Source organism: Leptopilina boulardi, unplaced genomic scaffold, assembly GCF_019393585.1.
Source record: "Leptopilina boulardi isolate dan_hultmark-lab unplaced genomic scaffold, ZJU_Lbou_2.1 LbouV2_137, whole genome shotgun sequence".
Classification (NCBI taxonomy): domain Eukaryota; kingdom Metazoa; phylum Arthropoda; class Insecta; order Hymenoptera; family Figitidae; genus Leptopilina; species Leptopilina boulardi.
In genome coordinates, this window is record NW_026137682.1 from 1,222,164 (window position 1) to 1,243,374 (window position 21,211).

At 27.8% G+C, this 21,211-nt stretch overlaps 1 protein-coding gene across 1 annotated transcript; it reads right to left on the reverse strand.

Annotated features, from left to right (window-relative positions):
* Window positions 1-1,019: 1,019 nt before the first annotated feature.
* LOC127291429 (uncharacterized) lies at window positions 1,020-19,628 on the reverse strand. The gene is made up of 2 exons (XM_051320559.1): window positions 19,331-19,628; window positions 1,020-6,890 (listed from the first exon to the last, which is right to left on the reverse strand). The coding sequence occupies exons 1-2, from the start codon at window positions 19,343-19,345 to the stop codon at window positions 3,942-3,944; spliced, it is 2,964 nt and encodes a 987-aa protein (XP_051176516.1). The 5' UTR covers window positions 19,346-19,628; the 3' UTR covers window positions 1,020-3,941.
* Window positions 19,629-21,211: the final 1,583 nt, after the last annotated feature.

Sequence of the window (21,211 nt, forward strand, 5' to 3'; positions counted from 1 at the left end):
GTCATTATCATATTTTCTATACAAATATTTACTGTAATTTTCATTAATAACCTATCAACAAATAATTAAGGTTTTTTTCTCGTTTTCTTTATAAATTATTTAAACAAATTAATATTGTTATTTACTAACTTTTTATGAACTCTATATAAAAGTTTGCAAAATTTTCTTAATTTTGCAACTTTTCACTGAAAAAAGGGTTTGATATTGACAACCAAACGTTTGGTTGGTATTTAAGCAACCAAAATTTTTTTGTTGAATCAACAAAATTTTAATTGTCTCAATCAAAATTTGTTTGACACAACCAAAATTAGAAAAAAAGAATTTTTGTTGTCCTAACTAAAATTTGATTGGGACAACCAAAATTTTGTTGATTCAACAAAAAAAATTTTAGTTGCTTAAATACCAACCAAACGTTTGATTGTCAATACCAAACCTTTTTTTCAGTGTTTATAAACACTAGAAACTGTTATAGTATATAGTACACAAAAATGTAGTAAATAACAAAAATAATTTGTTTAAACAATCAATAAACAAATGAAAAACCGGTAATTATTATTTAGTAGGTTATTAATAAAAATTACAGTACAAAATTTGTAAGAGAAATGATAATGACTATTTAAAAGAAATTAATTTCCATTTGGCGTCCGTCCGTCTGTCCGTACACTAGTATAGTTGTCATGGTAATAGTTAACATAGCAACTGTTACCATGACAATTTATTTATTTAAATTATACAATAAAATTTTATTATTATTATTTTAATAAATAATTGAACTTTTATATATTATTTTAAATTAACCATTTTTTATTCTCTTTGTCATTGTACCAATAGCAACAACAAAAAAAAAGCATAAAATATTGTTCTTCCATCAATTGAATCGTATAAAAAAAAATCGTTCTCTCTAATTACATCCATTTAAGGATAATGCCACCGAGTAAAATGTTAAAGGACTTTCTTAATAAAAGAAAAGGAATGTAGCAAATGAGGAATATGAAGGGTATTGAAGAATAACAACGTACTTTTATTTACAAGATATGCATATATTTACACGCGCTACGCAGAGTACATAATAAAAAAAAAAAGCACAAGCGCATTCGCGTACTTTACATTCGTGGAGAGATGTAGACGATCACTCAACAAATATAATAGCCTATCTCCATCAAGGCATTTTATGTATAAAATAATAAATTAATCCATAAAAAAAAATAGAATAAGGGTCGTGTAGCGAAACGAGATTGTCTTATGGCTCGGCAGTACTACTATTACAATATAACTACTGATACTCCCTAGAAATCGACAGCCCTCGCAGGCACTTTCAACCTTCTTATATATTTAGTTACCTGAAATGTAGTAAAAATTCTAAAAATAAATTTTCCATTCGATCGAGCATTTTTTTTTTCTTTAACATTCACATAAATATATTCACAACAATGCCACTATATGCAAATTGTTTCAAATTCATCTGCGTGCAATTGCACTGAAAAAAGAAAATATTTTCCTTCGACAAAAATATTGTTTATCCAAAAAATTTTAAAAATTATAATTCTGGCATCAATTTAATCTTGCAGAATCTTGAACCGAATTTTCATTTGCCAATAAAAAATTTAATTCAAATTTGAATTTATGTTATGAAAAAAACTTGTCTTGTTTAAATTGTGTGCTAATTAAAAGAATTTATTTTTTTGCCTTTGATTGATATATTGACGTAAACTTTCAAACTTCTTTTGGTTTATACTATAAAAGACTGAAATGTAAAACACGTAACATAAATACCAATATTGTTATATATATATATATATATATATATATAAACAAAGAGAAAATATTTTCTTCAGTGCATTAAATATCGTTTGAACTTTCACCTAGTAAATTGTGTTTCAAGTATATCTGATGATTTTTCAACTAATGAGCACCTGATCTTCGAGATTGTCTCTCGTATACATAAAAGATGTTACAAACACGCATTCCCAGAATACATTCACACTTGTGATTCAAGTGAAACATCTTAACCTATTGACCTATTTGAGTATTGAAAATCGCGGGCATCATCATTTAACTCACAAACTTATATGTGACGCGCTCCGAAGAAAGGTACCTAAGAAGCAAAAAATTGTAGGTTATGTTTGTGATTTTTAAAGTAAAAATAAAATACACAAAGGGAATCAACTCTCAATATAAATTATTGGTGTTTAAATCTTCATAACATTGAAAATATTCACTAAAAACTGATTTTACTTTACATAATAAAAAAATAAACTTTTAATTAAGGTAAAATTATGAAAAACATAACCTTAAAATGATTTGCTTCTTAGGTACCTTTCCTCAGAGCGCGTCACATATTTATATGCATCATTCGTACAATCGAAATAAAATAATAATAATAATAATAATAATAATATACTGGCAAACAATAAAAAAGTTAAAAAACATTTACACTGGTCACAAAAGTGCGTTAATCTCTTTTGAGCACTACGACCTTGATGCAAATAACTTTACGCTGGAAATTTTTTAATCATATAAATATAAACATCACTTGGATGCATCTCATTTTTACCTTGAAAAGCAATCGTGTCAAGATCACGACATCGTTTGGCAGTGACCCCAGAGGTCTGCTGTGATAGCATCCACTTTCATCGTGGCAGACTCTCTTTATATATATATATAGATATATAGTCGAGAGAGTCATTTTAAGAGGATCGTGTGGTTTCTGAATATTTACAAGCTCGTCGTGAGAGTGAAATAGCTCTTACTGAAGATTCCTATTACTTTCACCGCGTAGTGTCGGAGGTTGTCTCCCCTTTTTTCCACCAATGTAGATTAATCTTATATATATATATAGTTTTCCCTATTTTCCATACCTCACACCATTTCATAGGATCAGTCTCTCTTGCGATAGAAAAATCCTGTTACGGAAAATTGCTATCCAATCAAAGTCTAGTTGATAAGCAAAATGGCACTTGTATTGCTGATTCACTCTAACAAAAAATATATTTTAATGCCTATAGATTTTATCCCGAATAGAGAAAGTTTTATCTATTTTCAATTCTGATTATCTATATATACGAATTGGTAATCTAAAGATCTAGGAATTTCATTCTTCACTCAAAGAAAAGTTTTGTTTGAAGTTGAACCAAATATACCATTTTTTTTTTGTATTAACAGAATTTTTTTTTTTTTTTTGGTTATTTCAAACAAAATTTGTTTGATTCAAATAAATATTTATTTAATCTAAATAAACAATTGGTTTATTTGAATAAATTTTTCAAAAAAAGAATTTTATTAAACCAAATAAACTTTTTGTTGATTCAAACAAAAGTTTGCAATGCATTTCTTTGATTGATTCAACCAAAGTTTGGTTGTTTCAAATATTATCTAAGAAATCTAATTTTTGGAAATCTGAGAAATTAATCATATTTCAAAAATGATCTGATATTCTACATATGAACATTAGAATGATTAAATCAGTTTAAAGATGATCATCATTATATAAAATCTTTTTAAACATTATCATCTTTAGAATTGTCAGATCTTTTTTGAAATGTAATCAAATTTCAATGTGTTTAATTTTAAGAAACTACCATTATTATCTTTTAAAATCAAATCTAATAATAGAGTTATTAAATGTCATAAGAATTTGAATTCTTTGTTTTAAAATTTAAAACTTAATCGCTTTTCAAGTGAAAATTTATAGAATCTGATCAACAATAAAATATAATTCAATCATCTTTAGAATAATTGATTCTAATCCATTTTTAAAACCTAACCTGTCTTTAGAATTGAATCTAATCACCATTAAAACTGTACCTAATTATCATTGAATTTTTATAACCAAAAATCCTAAAATATCGAAACATTTGATTGTAAGAATAGGAAAGAAAAAACGTCACCAGCCAAAAAATTGGTAACACTGATGAATTCAATACGAGACTAAATTTTACAAATTAACTACTTTTTTCTTTTGCATTATCATTTTCAGATTGTTTTTCATTTTTCAAGGTAGATCTCGCTTGTTTCTTTGAATCCTCGTAATTTTTATTATTAAAGAAGAGAGCAATTTGATCCTTGTGTGCTTCGGTATTTTCACTCGATGATTTCTCCACATGCCTGGAAGTAGCTTGAGCTATCATTTCTTCAAGATCCTTATTCTCTTCCTCATTGTGTACATTTGAATCAAACTGATTACTAGCGACATTGTTTGTTGCTGCGTGTGATAAATCACCGTAAACTTTCTCCAATGGTTGCACCAATGGTGGTCCCTGAAGTTCAATTTGACCTGCGTTTGGTTGTTGTTCAATAGCTGCAAGAATATCCTGAAGTAGACCATTTGACAAGACTTGTTCATGTCTGATACTTCCATCGGAATTCTCAGTGCCCAATCCACCATCAGCGGCTTGAATTTGAAGTGTATATGTTCCCTTAGAACCTTGAATTTGGAAGCCATCATTGCCTTCAGGAACAAGACCTTGTTGTGCCAGAGCAAGGGCATGATGACCTTCACTAGTCCGAAGGAATTGACTGGCTTCAACTTCATTCGAATTCACTGCATGTTTCGCTTCACCGTAACCTTGTTCCGTTAGAGCTGCTGTTAATGCTTCAGCTGAAATTCCATGCGCTGTTAAAAATGATGTATCAGAATTGAATGAATGTTGAATTTGATTCGATTGTTGGGGTAATTCGTGAATTTGATTTGTATTTATAGCTGCTCCAGTTTGATCATGAAGTAATCCACCAATAGGATTGCCATAGCTGTCTTTTAGATTACCACTTTGTTGATTATGTTGTTCAAGATCAAGATGACTGACTGATGGAGCTGCTAGACCATCAACGGGCGCATCGTACAATGAATTCGATCCAGCAACATCAGGAAGATTATAGCCAATTGCTCCATTCGCTTGTTGGAAGCAATCACCTTTTCCTCCAGTAAGATGTGAATTAATGACTGGTGTTCCATAAGTATTGGACAATGAATTACTAACGCTATTATAGAGATTACCACCGAATCCAGTTGATGTTGATGCAAACATTGAAGGGGGGCCAAAGTTTGGTGCACCGTACGTTGGCACTGGAGCTGGTGTATTGAAATCATTGAATGACAATGGAGTACCATAGTTTACATTCGGTGCGACCATTTGACCGAAATTTTTGCTCGATGTGAATGATCCTGAAAAGTGTGATCCAGAACCAAATGATTGATGTCCATTGAAACGTGGAAGTTGTTGATCGAATGCTAATGGTGGACCGTATGTTTTTTGTGGTTTAATGTGATCACCATTTGGGCCGGGGGGAAGATATTTATTGAGATTTGAGATCAATCCACTTGGTACTTGTTCTCTAAATTTGTAAGGATGTCTATTTCTTGGTGGAATCAATGATCCCTGTAATTGTACAGGTCTAGGTGGTCCACGATTTTTAGAAAAATGTCTATTGAAACCGCCTCCAAAAGAGCCGAATGATTGTGATGATGAAAAACCTGATGAGAATGCTCCACCTCTAAATCCTTTTGATGATTGATAGGGTCCATTTGATGTGAATGATGATGATGGTGGTGCACCGTAAGAATCGGATGGTAGTGGAGGTGCCAGTGGGAAATTAGGTGGTCCATAATTGCCTGAGGGGGCAATTGGTAATTGTTGCAGCGATAAGTCATCGGATGAAATTGTTCCGTGCGAGCCTTCAGCTGGCAATCCATAAGAATCGGACGGTGGAGAAAGTGCCTCGGCGTGAGCTGAACTTCCACCGGAGAGAGTAAGACCTTGTAGATCAGATGTTAGTAGTTTAAGGTCATCATTGGCACTCGGTGCTCCGTATTGATTATTTGGTACCTCGAGTGATCCAAATTGTTTCAAAGAATCGAAATTACTGCCGCCATTACCTGGACCTTGACCAGCGTGAAGGGGTTCAAATTCGGGTAGAAGAGGTGGTGGGAGTCCATGACTTTCAGCAGTGGCTGATGTTTGATGAACCGATGATTTTAAATTATGATCATCTGGATTGTTGAGGGGAACACCATAAGAGTCACTGGGTATGTTTGTATTTGAAGAATCGTGGAAATTCACCAATGGTACATTCTCAGCTGGGGGGAGATAATTCTCCTGTGGATGAATTTGTTGATTGGGACTACTAACTAATCCGGCGATTGGTTGCCATCCGTCGTATTTGATGTCAGGGGGTGTGGGAGGAGCTGGAACACCTGGTGCTGGAGGTTGTGGTGGTCCGTAGAGATCATTATTAAAAGGTGCTCCATATTGAGGTTGTGGTCCTGGTCCAAAATTTCCTTGATGACCAAATGGAATAACAGGTTTTCTATTTGGTGGTCCGTATGCTTCTAGAGAAACAGGAATAGGTCCATTGCCGTGTCCTGGTTTTGAACCAAATGGAGGTCCGTTAAATTTCGATGGTGGTCCGTACTGGGGTTTTGGTAGTTTAAATTGTCCAGAGGGAGGTGGTGGTCCAAAGGATTGTTTTGGTGGTCCGTATTGTGGTTTAGGTGGTCCGTAGTTTAATTTCGGTGGTCCATATTGTGGTTTAGGTGGTCCGTACTGTGGTATCGGTGGACCATAATTCATTTTTGGTGGTGGACCATAATTTTGACTGGGTGGTCCATAAGATTGACTGGGTGGTCCGTAAGATTGAGGGGGCCTTTCAGGTGGTGGTGGAGAGAAAATTTGTGGTGGTCTATTGTCCCCTGTTAGTTCAGGTGGTCCGTACACTGGTGCTGGTCCATTAAATCCCACGTCTGGTGGTGCTCCATAGGAATTACTTATTCTGTCTTCTGCCTCGACCTCCTTCTTTTCCTCCTCATTTGTCGTTGAGGATTGTGAGGTTGGTTTATTTATAACCGCTTGAACCTGGTGTCCAATTAATAGGATACAGAGTAGGGTCGATATCATCTGTAAACAAATAAATTGTTGGAAAATAAATAATCATGTAAATTAATTAAATCTTGCCTATAGTTATAAAAAAAATTTTTGATTAAGCGCGTGAATGAATAAATTTGTGTTTGTTGATTACTATTTTGTGGATTTTAATTACTAATTGATTTTACAATAACTGAATACTAGAAAGTGTATTATTAAAATATCCTTTAATTTTAGTAAAAAGAGTAAATTTCCATAGTTTAATCAATTTAAATTCTTCTTTCTAGTATTTTTTTTCAACTAGTTTTACTACTTTCCTCTTTTTTTTAATACATCTTTCGTTTTTAATACTTTATATATTCTCCTTTTAAAACTTTTCTAGCTTGTTTCTTTTTAATATTCTTTTCATTTCAATATTTTCCAACTCCTTAATTTTCAACGGTTCCACTCGTCTGCCAGTACATTTTACTCATGGAGTATATAAAGTGGTCTTTACGTTAGCAGTCAATCATAAAATAATGGTGCTACCTGAACCATAGTTTAGCGAGGGAAAAAAAAACAGTTTTATCGCTTGCTTTTTATTCTCTAGTAGGAGATCTTTATTGTAAAATAACAATAATGGAATATTTTATTGTAACAAGAGTCATAAGCTATTTTATGACAGTTTCTTTAAATGTGCAAATAATCCTATAAACCTGAATAGTTTTTCGCGAAATTTTAAAGTTCAAAAATTAAAATCCATCGGGAAGTGAAACATGGACGTCTTACTTTAAAGTCGAAAGTTTCGATTTAATCTGTACTATTCCTTTGTCTATATTTTTAAATATAATCTACTTTTGTTCTTTACAATGGATTTTTAAGGTCCAGAAGTGTTTTGAGAAATATTTTCTAAAAATGCAATCTTTCGTAGAATCCTGGGATTTATATTTTTATAACGCCTTGTTTTGTTACAATGAATCACAAGTTTCATTTGTGTGGATTTAAAAAGAAGATGATGAATCTGTTTTTTTTTTTTAACACAATGAAACTTTGTGATGAATTACTACACAATGAAGCTGCGATTAACTCTACTACCATCGTCAAATCTAATTAGCTCATTAAGGCTCGTTCCGAGAGTGTTCTGTATAAAAATAAAAGTGAGATTTTCGAGTCGATGAATTATAAAAGAGAGCGAGTCATCGCTTGCGTGCTCGTCTTTTTCTTATTATAAAAATTACGCAAACACAGTGGCATTATTATATCTACTTACTATATGGCGAAAAGTATTGCATTATTTTGTGAGAGTCAAAAGTTGCATGTGAGATGGTGTAAGAGATGTGTTTCGGCAAAATTGCCTTGTTTCTGGTGAGTTCAGAAATATATTCCGAGTTAGGGAATATATATATATATATATTCTCGACGCGCGATGGAACATACGGAAACACGAGACATCAAGAGAAGAGAAGGCGACAAGAAAAGCGACTCTGCAAATCAAGCTTGCAAAACTACGCGACCTGTCAACACCAGCAGAAACGTTAGACTTCTGTTAAGTGGCACGATGGCCGAGAGATGCAAGGCTAACATAATAAACTCTACTTTCTCCAGACTCGCAGTTGTCCACGAGGAAATAACTTCACGAGAGAATTGCTCTCGACAAACTGCCAAAAAGTGAATTTTTTATTAACGGACCATATTCAAAACTCTCTATACCAGAAGGTCATAAGAAAAAATTGAGAAAAACAATTTTTTAATCTTTAAAATATATCTAATTTTGAACAACTGATTTTTAACAACTAAAATTTCTCTACCCTTCATTTTTTACAAAACACCGCTTTTTTTTTTTTTTTTGCTAATAAAGAATTACATTTTTCCTATATTCGATTCGTTTTATTTTAACGTTTGATTACATTGAAAATAAATTCCCTTTGATAAAAATTCAGATTTTTGTTACAATTGTTATTATTATTATTATTAATTAAATAAATAAATACAAGAAAAGTTCATAAATTGAATGAAAAGAATTTTTGAATAGAACTATTTTGCATACTGTGAAAATTAAATAAAACTGGATTTTGTATTTTTTAAAATAATAGAAAATTAAAATATTTTAATTCAAAACACTCTATTGTATGATATTTTATTCTGTACTTTTCAATTTATTAACTATTGATTTTATTTGGTTGATATAATTATTATATGATTAATTCATTCCACTATAAATAAATCATATTATAACTGTTCTCATTTATTAATTTTTATATTTTATAAAACTACTACTATTTCTACCTATGCTTTTTGAGTTATAATTAATTGAAATCGATTTCTAACAATTGAACAGAGTCAAAGTTTATCATTTATTATGACATCCAGTGAGAAAATGTGAAAAGAATCATTAAAGAGAATTTTAATTTAATTAAAAAGGAAATAAAGTTTCAAAAGCTATTAAGGTTTTCATTATTAATTAATAATAAACATTAGATATACATTGTGAGTGAAATCGTAACACTTTTTCAAAACATACATGGCATTATGATCATAATATATAAATTTTTTTTTAAGTATATCCTGCATATAAAGAGTTAAAATGTAGAAATGTATAATTGAAACAAAAATGGTTTATAATTGTAGGATCATCTAAATTGCCCTTTTAAACATTTTTTTCTACAGTCTATTTAAGAAGATAAACAGTGAATTTAACACTTTAGCGAGAAAAAATACACCTATATAAATAACTTTCTCTACTTTTCTTTTTTTTTTATTTTATTTAGAAAATTAGCCTAACGTGAAATGTTTAATTTTTATTAAAGAGCTTCTTCACTTTAATTAACGTTCAGTAATAATAATTTAAAACAACAAATTAATTTGCATCATAATTCAAATGTAAGTTCAACACCTATGAACTTTGATTTCTTATTAATTTCTCCTAATGATTCAGCTCCATCAGGATTACGTGACACTTTCACTTTTCAATATGAATCAATCTGTAAATGATTTATAATACAACATTTATGACGATTCTGATGGATGAGAAACTTTACGCTACATAGAAAGGGAAATGGTTTGTGATAATCGTGAACGCCGTAAGAGAATAAAAAAAAAAGATTACAAAATAAAAATTGATATCTCATCTTTATAATCAGGGTCGTAAAGCTATATTTTTAAATTGATTCAATATAATATGATCATTGTAGAGTCATTATTGAATATTTAAGATATTTTACGTTTGCAAAAGAAAAAAAAAGAAATAAAGAACAGTTGTTGGCTGCTTTCAGCAAATTTTATAATTTTCATTTTTTTTTTTCTTTTGACCCGCATAAATTATATCTAACAATCAAAAGGATTATCGTCAATTGATTGAGGTCGAGAAAGAAAACAGGTGATCGATCAGTTAAGGAGGTTTTCCACTTTTGACGCATGTCAAATTAAATTAATCTTTGAACTTTTACGATCACTTTTCATTATTCACTTTTGAATTCTTTTTTTTTATTTGTGAATTAAATGATTTGGAGTTAAATTTTGAAACTATTATCAAATAAATATTTACTCGAACCAAATAATTTTTATTTGATTTAAATAAATTTTTCATTCAAAATACCTAATACTTAGTTTTAATTGATAATAATTTTGAAAAATGATTTTTTAAATCATTATTTATTTTAAATTTTTTAAATGACTTTTTTTTCTAAATAACTCCTTATACCTATGTTTACAATCTTGTTTGGTCCTGATCGAATAATTTTGTCGAGACACCAAATTCAAATAAATCAATCATCCGGCTGAAACATTACGAACTAATGGCACATTAGGGCGTAATTGCTCGGCTTCAGATCATTAGGAACGTCAAGGATAATCTCATTAATCAAACTGATGTTTTAGGTGTTTTAACGCATTATATATACTATTGATTTTTGCGACAAAAATTTAAAAATCTTTAAGCGAGAAATTATATTTTATAAAAAATGACAGAATAGTACATAAACGGAGAAAATTTTATACATTACATTAATTTAATGAAACATCTGAGCACGAAACTAGTTCAGATGATCACGAATATATATATATATACAGTAATTGCATCTCCAGTAATACATATATATATATATATAATAGTGACGTGTGATGAAATTGGCAAGCAAGTATATAGCTAAAAAGACACGTTGCTTAACACCAGACTAGTGTATTTTTATTACAACTCAAGCAAAACTTCTCCATTCTCAATGTTACTGATTAAGCAATATATATGTACATTGCTCGTGAAGTAAGAACAACAGTAAAAACGTGCAAACAACAATAAAAATCGACCATACTTTTATTTACAGTAATCCCCCTTTTTTTAGTGCATCCTGTTTCTGTACATATATTGTTATAATTATTCTTCTTGTGATTATTGCTTCGACAATATATAGTGATCGAAATATAAGAGTTGGGTAGAAATTTTATGTTCATCATAAAATTACAATATCGCCGCAGGGATTCAATGAAAATTCACTTGTATATATACAAAACCTTCAAGAACAGTCAAGGTATAATCTCTAATATACACTGTGGAAAAATGATCTATTAAACTGAAAACTATTTTCCTTTTAAATCAAGTCCTTTAATGGTTAAAATAATTAGTTTTATCGTAAATGAAATCTTTTAAATTTAAAAATATTTCAAAGTTTTTTTTTTAATTAAAATTAATAAATAATAATACTAAATTAATTAATTACTAATAATATTAATAAATAATTAATAACTATTTATTTTTGTTTTTTTTTCAAAAATGTTTTCTTTTAATAATTAAAGGATATTGTTAATATTTAATAATTAAATATACAGGAAAAATACTATTCATACCATAAATTGATAGGTGTTAACTTTTTGCTAAAATAATTTTTCTAATCCTTATTTTCTAAGAAGGCCTTTTCTAATGATGTCAGTTTTCTAAAAAATTTTCAAACAAGTTTTGATTTCTAAAAAAAGTTTTGCTAATAAATTTCGATTTCTAAAATTTTTATTTTCTAATAACATTGAATTTTTGAAATAAATGTACAATATTTACTAAAAAAAAAAAATTATGTTTCGTACGAATGGTCTATAAATAATTAATTATTTCATTTACAGCTCATAATGATCATACTGTGACACATTATTGTGGAGTCTTTATTCGAAAAAAAAGTTAAAAAAAAAATTAGAAAATATGTATTAGAAAAAGTGTGCAATTTTCATTGAAAATCATTCGTTTATTAATAAAAGAAGATAATTGCACTTTTTACTAAAGATATAAATGTATTTTTACTATTAAGGAAATACTAGATTTTCATGTAGGTATACGAATGAAAAATAAATCTTTTTCTTTATTATTAAAAGTGATAAGAATAAAGAAATATAATAATTATTTTTTGTTTATGCTATCATTAATAGTTACATTAATAGATATATTTATTTATCCCTCGATTTCTTATTGAAAAATTGAAATTATTTTTTACTTTTTTTTTAACGATCGAGCATATTTCCTATTAAAATAATTAAAAATAACATTCAATGGAAATATTAAAGTTTGGAAAAAATGTAGATTGCCATTTGTCGCAAAAATCAACTTTATATAATGAATTCTTGTGATTATTTCATCAAGCTTTCAACTGTTTCAGAAGAAACAAAATTACTCTGTATATTCAGAAAAACGAAACAAAAAAGCCTTGTGTAATCTTACTTGTAGCTAAAATATTTTTCTTCAGTCCTAATGAATAAGGAATGAAATAAAAATATAGAGATTAATTGCTTCTGAATGTTATTTTCTATTTTGTTGTCTTAATATTTTATATTCGCTTTCTATCTATAAAGAATGAGAAAAAATATGAAAAATTCTATTTAATACACTCACATTTACTATCAATAAATATTATTATTAATGAACGTGGTGAAAAATATTAATTACTATTAAATTAAAATCACAATTATTATTCTTCGGATAAATTCAATATAACATTTAAAAAATAAACTTCGATGTGCAAATATTAAGGTAAAAAAAAATATTATATACGAGTATACACATGAGCAATAAATCAGTCTTTAACATGAATAAGAGATTTGAGATAATATATAAAATGTCAAGTATCAATACATATCATTGTTACCCATCTATATAGTTGTGAACTAGAACAACGAATTGCATTATGGTTTAATCCCCAAAGGAAGTAAAGTCGTTAGACATACATAAAATGTGAGTGACACGGTTTGCCACTATCAAGAATTAATCTAGACATCAGAATAAAATTACAACACAATTAACGTTCATTTCTCATGTGAAGAGAATAACTTATCCTAATGGTCGACGACACATGAATTTCAATCGAATTATAAAAACGAAAAAAATTCTACTCCTTTTAATTTCATTTTTTTTTTTAATTCTATAAAAACTTTTAAATTTTTAAATCTATTACATTTTTTATTTTATTCCATGTACACCTTTTAGTAGATTTTAATATTGATTTTTAAATTCTTACATTAAACATTTAAAAACTATTAAAAATTTCTCTAAATAAATTGAAAACTAAAAAAATTAATAATAAAAAAAAAAAAATGAAATATTTTCATTATATTAAAGCAGTTTGAAAAAAAATTTTTATATTACGAAAGGGCACTGCCATACTTCTTTGAAATGCAATTATTATTTAATGTCTCGGATTTAAATAATACTTGGAATTAAAATATTATAATCGATAAACTATTTATTCCCATTTTCATATAACCGACATATTTTTCAAAGTATATACCTTATCAACTGTTAATTTAAACAATAGCATATCATACAAATATTGTATAGCAAAATATGGTACTTTTCTCAAATGCATGATCTCATTAATAGAAATTTCTTATCCTTTCTCACACTGACACATGTGTGATATGAACTAAACAACCCGCATAAATTACAATGTTCTATACAAATCACCGCTTTCATTTCTCAAAACTTCCTTACATCATTTCCGGAATGTAAAAATATAAATGTTTGAATTTTTTTAAATTGTTGAATTTTCAAAAAAAAAAAAAATAATAATAATAATAATAATAAATTACATTTTAAGAAAGTTATTTAATTACTTGAAAAAGTTTAATCTAAAAATATGTTTCAAGTTTTATTTAAAAATCAAATTTTATCTAAAATAAAAAGAAAAGGATTACAAAAATCGCTATATAGAATTAAAGTACCAGTGCAATTATTTTGAGCCCTGTAACTATTTATGAATAATGTCAAAACTTATATTACTTATATTCAAAAAGGCATGTTTTTAAAATTTTTGATTATGGAAATATTAATAAATTTATATGCATAAAGGGACAATTGAACAATCACCAATAGATCAAAAGATGCGTAAAAAAAACTCTAAAAAATAAAAGAAAAACATCTGTATATATTTGAAAATTTTTTCAATAATCGAATTTCTAATAAATTTACACTAAAAAAAAAAAAATTTTCTTTAATTCAAATACTCGATTACTTGTCTATTATCAAATAAATATTTATTTGTATAAAAAAATTATTATTTGAATCAATTAAACGTTACTTATTTGCTTATTTCAAATACAGAAATTATTGGTTCAAAATTTTATTTAATTCAAATAAAAATTATTTGGTTCAAGTAAATAATAAATTAATTAATTTGATTAATTATTTAATAAAGAAAATTTTTTTTAAAAATTAAATTTAATTAGTTTCTTTTACTGTTCTTAAAATTTTTCCAAGTCTGATTTATAAAAATAATTTTAATTCAGATTTTCAGCATTCTACAATTTATTTGTTAGATTTAATTAGTTTTGCTGTGATCAATATTTATTCATTTTAAGAAAGAATTTTTGTATTAAAGATTTTTAGTCGCATTTATAAATAAATTTCCAACAGATTTACAATCAATTGTTTCAACTATATATAAAAATTTATCCACTCTTGATACAAAACAATTATGTTTAAGTCTTCATTAAATTTGATAAATTCAATAAAAACTATTTTTGATTTTACCCAATTATTTAGAAACTTTTTATCAAGATAAAACTATCACTAAACATAACCTAAAATTTCTGTACCATAAGGTCCCTTTTCTCGTGGAGAATCACATATAATTAACATTTTTTTAAATCTTAATTACACTGAGAAAAATGTTTAGTCAGAGCAACCAAAATTTGATTAAGCCAAAAAAAAATTTTTGTTGGTATTTAAGCAACTAAACTATTTGTTTGAGTCAACCAAAAAATTTGGTTGAATGTTTTTTGTTGGCATAACAAAAATGTTTGGTTGATCAAACAGTTTTTTTTCTAAAATTAAAAATTCTATTCTACCTTATTACTTTTCTTTTTATCTCTTTTATTTATTTAATTATTTATTTATTATCAATTTGACATTGAATTTATATTTATCCAATTAAAATATTTGAGGACTTTGAAAAATCTCATCTCCGCCTGGGATCGAACCTCTGTTTTAAAACTGAAAGTCGGGAGCTCTGACCACTGGACTACCCATCCTTGTGAGAGATTTAAACTAACAGTTCTCCTAAGCTATAAGCTGAGAGCAAATCAAATTATTTGGTTGTCGCAACCAAATTTTGGTTAGGACAACAAAGGATCATTTGGTTTTTTAGACCAAACTATTTTGTTGTGTTAACCAAATTATTTTGTTGTCGTAACCAAATTTTGGTTGGAATTTAAAAATGTTCAACCAAATAATTTTGTTGGCCTAACCAAATGTTTGGTTGAGATAACTCTGCGACTTTGTTTCAGCCAACCAAAATTTGGTTACAAGAACCAAAATTGTCTAACCAAACAATTTTGTTGCAAACACTAAATTTTTTTCTCAGTGTAGGACAACAAAAATTTTGTTGATCCATTAAAAAAAAAAAAATAATAATAATTTGATTTTGCACCAAATATCAACTAAATGTTTTATTGTCAAAAGTCAAACATTTTTTTCTCCATTCACTCGAGTGAATCATTGGGTAACAAAGAGAACAAATCGTGGTCGTCAGAGTTTGCTCGAAACCGAAAAGAAAAATGATTGCTCGTTGAAGGTTGTGAAGGTCCTAAATAATATAGTGCACTCGTTCCTCGAAAAGAACAATTTTTTCTTATATACAAAAAGAGAGAAAAAGAAATAGAGAGAAAGAAAAAAAGATTGAGAGAGAAAGAAATAGAGGTATATGTATAGTCTTGTAGGAAAAGTTGAGGGCAGATTCGCGTGTCAGGTTGATATTACGTTTGCGAATGTTGACTGTAGTTGCGATTATAGTTAGTCATATAGCCGAGAGAGCAAAGGTAGGTTGGTAGGTGTAGACCGATTTGGTAGCTTTAGTAGGATATGTTGACTAGGTCAAACGCCTTTCTCATGCATAGTCATATCCTAATCATGTGCTAACGACATGTGCATATAATACACCGCTACGAGGGCGCGGGTCGCTTCTTATCGAATCACTCATTTCACCTCCTAAGAAACCCCCATTATTAATTTCATTTCCTTCCGCGTGCCGCTTATATATTTCCGTTTATATTTCACTTTCCAGTTCATGATCGTGCGGGCTCTCATTTTATTTATTTTTTTTTTTTTTTGTTAATGGACATTTAATAATTCCTCTCTTTTAGCCTATATAATTTCAATTATTATTCCTCCACAGCAAACACGTTTTATAAATGTTCTATGACAGTGAGATCACAGTTTTATAGAACATTTGTTAGAAGTTATAAATCTGTTATAAACACTGAGAAAAATATGCTATTGAATCAATAGAATTTTTGCAAAAGGTATACTGAGAAAAATATGCTATTGAATCAACAGCATTTCTGCTAAAGGCATAAAAATTATTTATTCTAAAGCATATGCTATAGAATTTGTAAAGATCCTATAGCATATATGCTTTTGAATCAATAATTTTTATGCCTTTGGCAGAAATAAATTGATTCAATAGCATATTTTTCTTAGTGTATAAAAATTATTGATTCCAAAGCAAATGCTATAGAATCTATAAAATAATTTACAAATTTTATAGCATATGCTTTTGAATCAATAATTTTTAAACCTTTGGCAGAAATGCTGTTGATTCAATAGCATATTTTTCTTAGTGTAACATCTTTGTTACAGAATTCTAGAACACTGTTACAAAGAAGTTAAAGAACCGTTCTAATACTATGCATAAGTCATAGTTCTGTAACATTTATGTAACACAATAGTCACAATCTGTTACTGACGTTCCAATGTAGTTCTAGAACTGTGTCCAAACAATGTTATGTAGCTGTTTTAAAATTCAATTGCAGATTAGTTCTGGATGACATTTGTACGTCTATAAATCGGAAATAATCTGCAACAGAGTTAAATAATATTTCTATAACATTATATAGCCACAAATTTTTTGATAATGTTCCATCACAAATCTAGAACTGTATCGGAACAATGTTATGTAACTGTTCTAAAATTCTGTTGAAATTTCGTTCTGAAATATATTTGTAACTGATATTAAAAATTTTAAGTCTTCATATAGGCGGAAAAAATTTTGGTGCATCAGATGAGCAATCTATGGTAGAAATATTGTACTATGGGTTGAGGGCAACTATTATCCTGATTTGGTGCATCGAAAACACTGTAGGGGACATATAGGTTGCCCCAAACCGAGATATCTCATGTCCGTTTTTAAAGTACAAGATTTTTTTTAACTAACCAGTACAGCCGGTACTTGAAAATTATTATATAGCTAAAAATCTGTAAACATAATTTTGAGGGACAATTACTATTATATATAGTTAAAATTTACCGAGTTTCAAATTTTTTTAAATTACTTTGGCCGAAATAAAAAATTAATTATTTAGTGCAAAAAAGATTTATACATATATATGCAACTCATTATTCATCGAGAAGTTTATTAAGTAACAAGTTAACATTTCTTTTTTCAAACTTAGAGGCTTAAATAATATTGATTACTGCATGAATGCTTTTATAAAAGAGGTAATTTATTTAAGTAAAGTTTGCTAAGGGGCACTATAAATGTTTTTGAGGCGCAAAAAAAAAGTGGAAAAAAACTATTTATAAAAAATGCGATTTTATATATACTATATATAGGAGAGAAAGTGATGCAATAAAAGAATGATCCCCGTGAAGAATCAACACATCGATGATGAAGGAATTAGCCATGCAAGAATTGCATATTCTAGTAGAGCCAGCGAACCATGGATTAGCGGCTAATGTTGAACCGATAAGAAAACCGGCAATTACTTAATCTCTGGTTGAGAATCGTCGCGCTGTGATTATCGATAATGAATGTGCAACAAGGGTCGTGTCGTGCTTCCCAATGACTGGGTGTACGTGACCTCCCGTCAGAAAATTCAACCTTATGTGTGTAAAGCTATTTCGGTCAATGGTAATATTTTCGTATTTTTTTCTTTCAAACTTGCCTTTGCGGTATATTATCAAAAATTAAATATAAGAAATAGAATTTTTTTTTCGTCTTTCCGTGATAATAGAGAAATATGAATTGCAATTTCTTTGCAAACTCAGTAGAAATAATAATATTCAATTTGTTTAGTAAAGAAAAAAAAATTTGTTTCAATCAAATAATCGGTTATACTTGAATATTATCAAATAAATATTTATTTGTATTGAATAATTATTATGAGTTATTATTATTTGAGTCAATTAAATTGTATTTGATTCAAAGATATAAATTATTTGTTCCAATACAATTTATTTAATTCAAATAAAAATTATTTCGTTCAAGTAAATATTTATTTGATAACAGTCAAGTAATTGATTATTTAAATCAATTTATTTTCAATGTGTATGTAATTAAATAATTTATTAATTTTACATTTATTATTAATTGAGGTTAAATTATTATGAAATTACAGTATTTTATTTATTTATTAATTAATTATTTAACTTATCAATTTCTCATTTTACCTATTAGTCAATAATTAAAATTTTCATTTATTTAATTTTTTTTCTAATTTCTACACGGTGAGAAAAGTGTATCGAACATCAGTGCAAGCTGAGTGACAATTACAAATTATTTTTTAATTCCTGATAAATATTCAATTACTTTATAATTATTAATGATGATTTATTGTTAAATTTATAATTTATATAATTTGCTTTATATTGATCCTTCATTAAACTTATTAATAAAATTATCTATCAATTAATTATTTAATTTAATAATTATTTTATTTGAATAATTTCATCAATAATTCGATTGTAAAATATTTTCTTTCAATAAAAAATTCTTTTTATTGAATTGTTAATTTTACTGCACACCAATAATTTCATGTTACTGTAATTTTCATTAATTATTACCATTAATTATTTCCAAAATAATAATCAACAAACTTCCTTTTAAAAAAATCCTATTTTCCTCAATTACTAACATTAAAAATCACATTTTTCGTAACTAATCAACTCCTAACAATATTTAAATAAACTTGAAGAAAAAAATTCATTTTTGGACCAAAAAAATGTCTATGAACAAATAGAGAAATCTTACCTGAAATTTATCCATGATATTTTTTTTTACATAAATGTCTTCACACACTACACTATAAAAAATCCAACACACAATATGTATTATCAATAAATATTCAAATCACGCACCATACGATCACGTATTTATTTATACAAAATGAAATCGATATAACAAATTTAATAAATAATTGAAATTTTACGTCGCGTACACCATTTTGCGGTAAACACTTCCTCACCGGACACCCCGGGTTTAAAAAAAAAAAAAAGAACACGTGCGTCAAACTAACGTCACGTGGAACTTGATTCAAAAAATGTTGAGCCTCGTGCAGTGTCTCGGCTTATATAGACTCAGAGCAGGGGGCATTACCTGAGAGGCTGTTGTCGCTGCCAGGTGAATCGGTGAGAGGAGTTCGAGAAAAAAAAGAGAGAGAGAGAAAATATGAAACGAATTGATGTTGGGAAAAGAGAAAGAATGATGACAAGGAGGGAAAAGAAGCTACGCGCGAGTAAAGAGAGGAACCCTTCCTCACGTATCGTTTAAAAATTCTCTTTGTAGAGAAAGTAGGCTAGCCCTGTCTCGTGACTCTTACAGAAGAGCTCGAAGATGCGCTTCTTCCTAACCATTATAGCTTCAGTTGGGAATCCTCGAGAAATTATACTTTAAGCATCTCAAGGTTATTAAACAATATTTCATTTCAATCTTTTAAATACATAACTCTCGCACGCTACTGGTTCTCATTAAATTCTTTTTTTTTTTAAATTATTTTATTAATCTACAAAAAAAAGAAGAAATTTTTAATTATTAGTTATTTTTTGCTTCTGAAGAAATTCATTTTGAAAATTTTATATAAGTTTTAAAGATTATGTTATAAAATTATTTTAATGTATGTCAGTTCTTGCAATAATAATGTATAATACTAAAAAAAACTATATTTCTATAAATTTAATTTATAAATTAAATGCAGAAGTTTTAGATTAGGAATTTTGTGAATTGACTAGATTGCCAACCATGTAACAGAAAACTATATAGGTAATGGCGCTAAATTTAATAATTGTTTAAATAATGAAGTGTCTATATCTACTTCATAAGAAATTCCATTAAAATATAAAGAAATTATAGAAATATTGAACATTTATTGAAATTGAAAAACACTTTGCCTTTCAAAATAAAATTTCTTTATTTTTCTTTAATTGAACAGTTTATTAAATTTATTTATTAAACATAATTTCTTATAATATTATAATTTATTTTAAACTCATATTTATATTAAGAGTAGGTGAAAGACCATTTTTAAAAATCATATTTTAAACGGAATTTATTAAGACGAAATTCAGTGAAATTCTTTAACTTATATATATATTTTTTTATTTATTACACTAATTATAGAAAAAAAAACTACTGTTAGGTATACTTATGACCGAATTTATTATGTGTAATATATTTAAATTCCTCACATTCCAAGGAATATCTGCTTTCCTATGTGTTGAAACATCAAATTGGAAACGTTACGTTCAGAACAACAACTTTCATTCTCATCCGTTACTATAAACCCCCCCCCCCTTCTCCCTCTAAATGTGGAAATTTGATTAAATTCTTCTCCATTCGTAATCAAAATAAAAAAAAAAATCAATAGAACTTTTAATTTTATATACAATGAATTAGATAAATAATTATGTAAGAAAAAAAAAGTAATATTTATAATGATAAAATACTTTTTAAATTTTAATTACTAAAAACTTAACTTAATTTGATTTAATTAAAAAAAAAAAATTTGGACTTTTACAAATTCGTTAGTTAGAACTTTAATTCATAGCAAAAGGTCAATAAAAAAATCAAAGTAGTTAAAAATTTTACTAATGACTTTTTACTAATTAATTATATTTTAAAAAAAGTTAATGACTA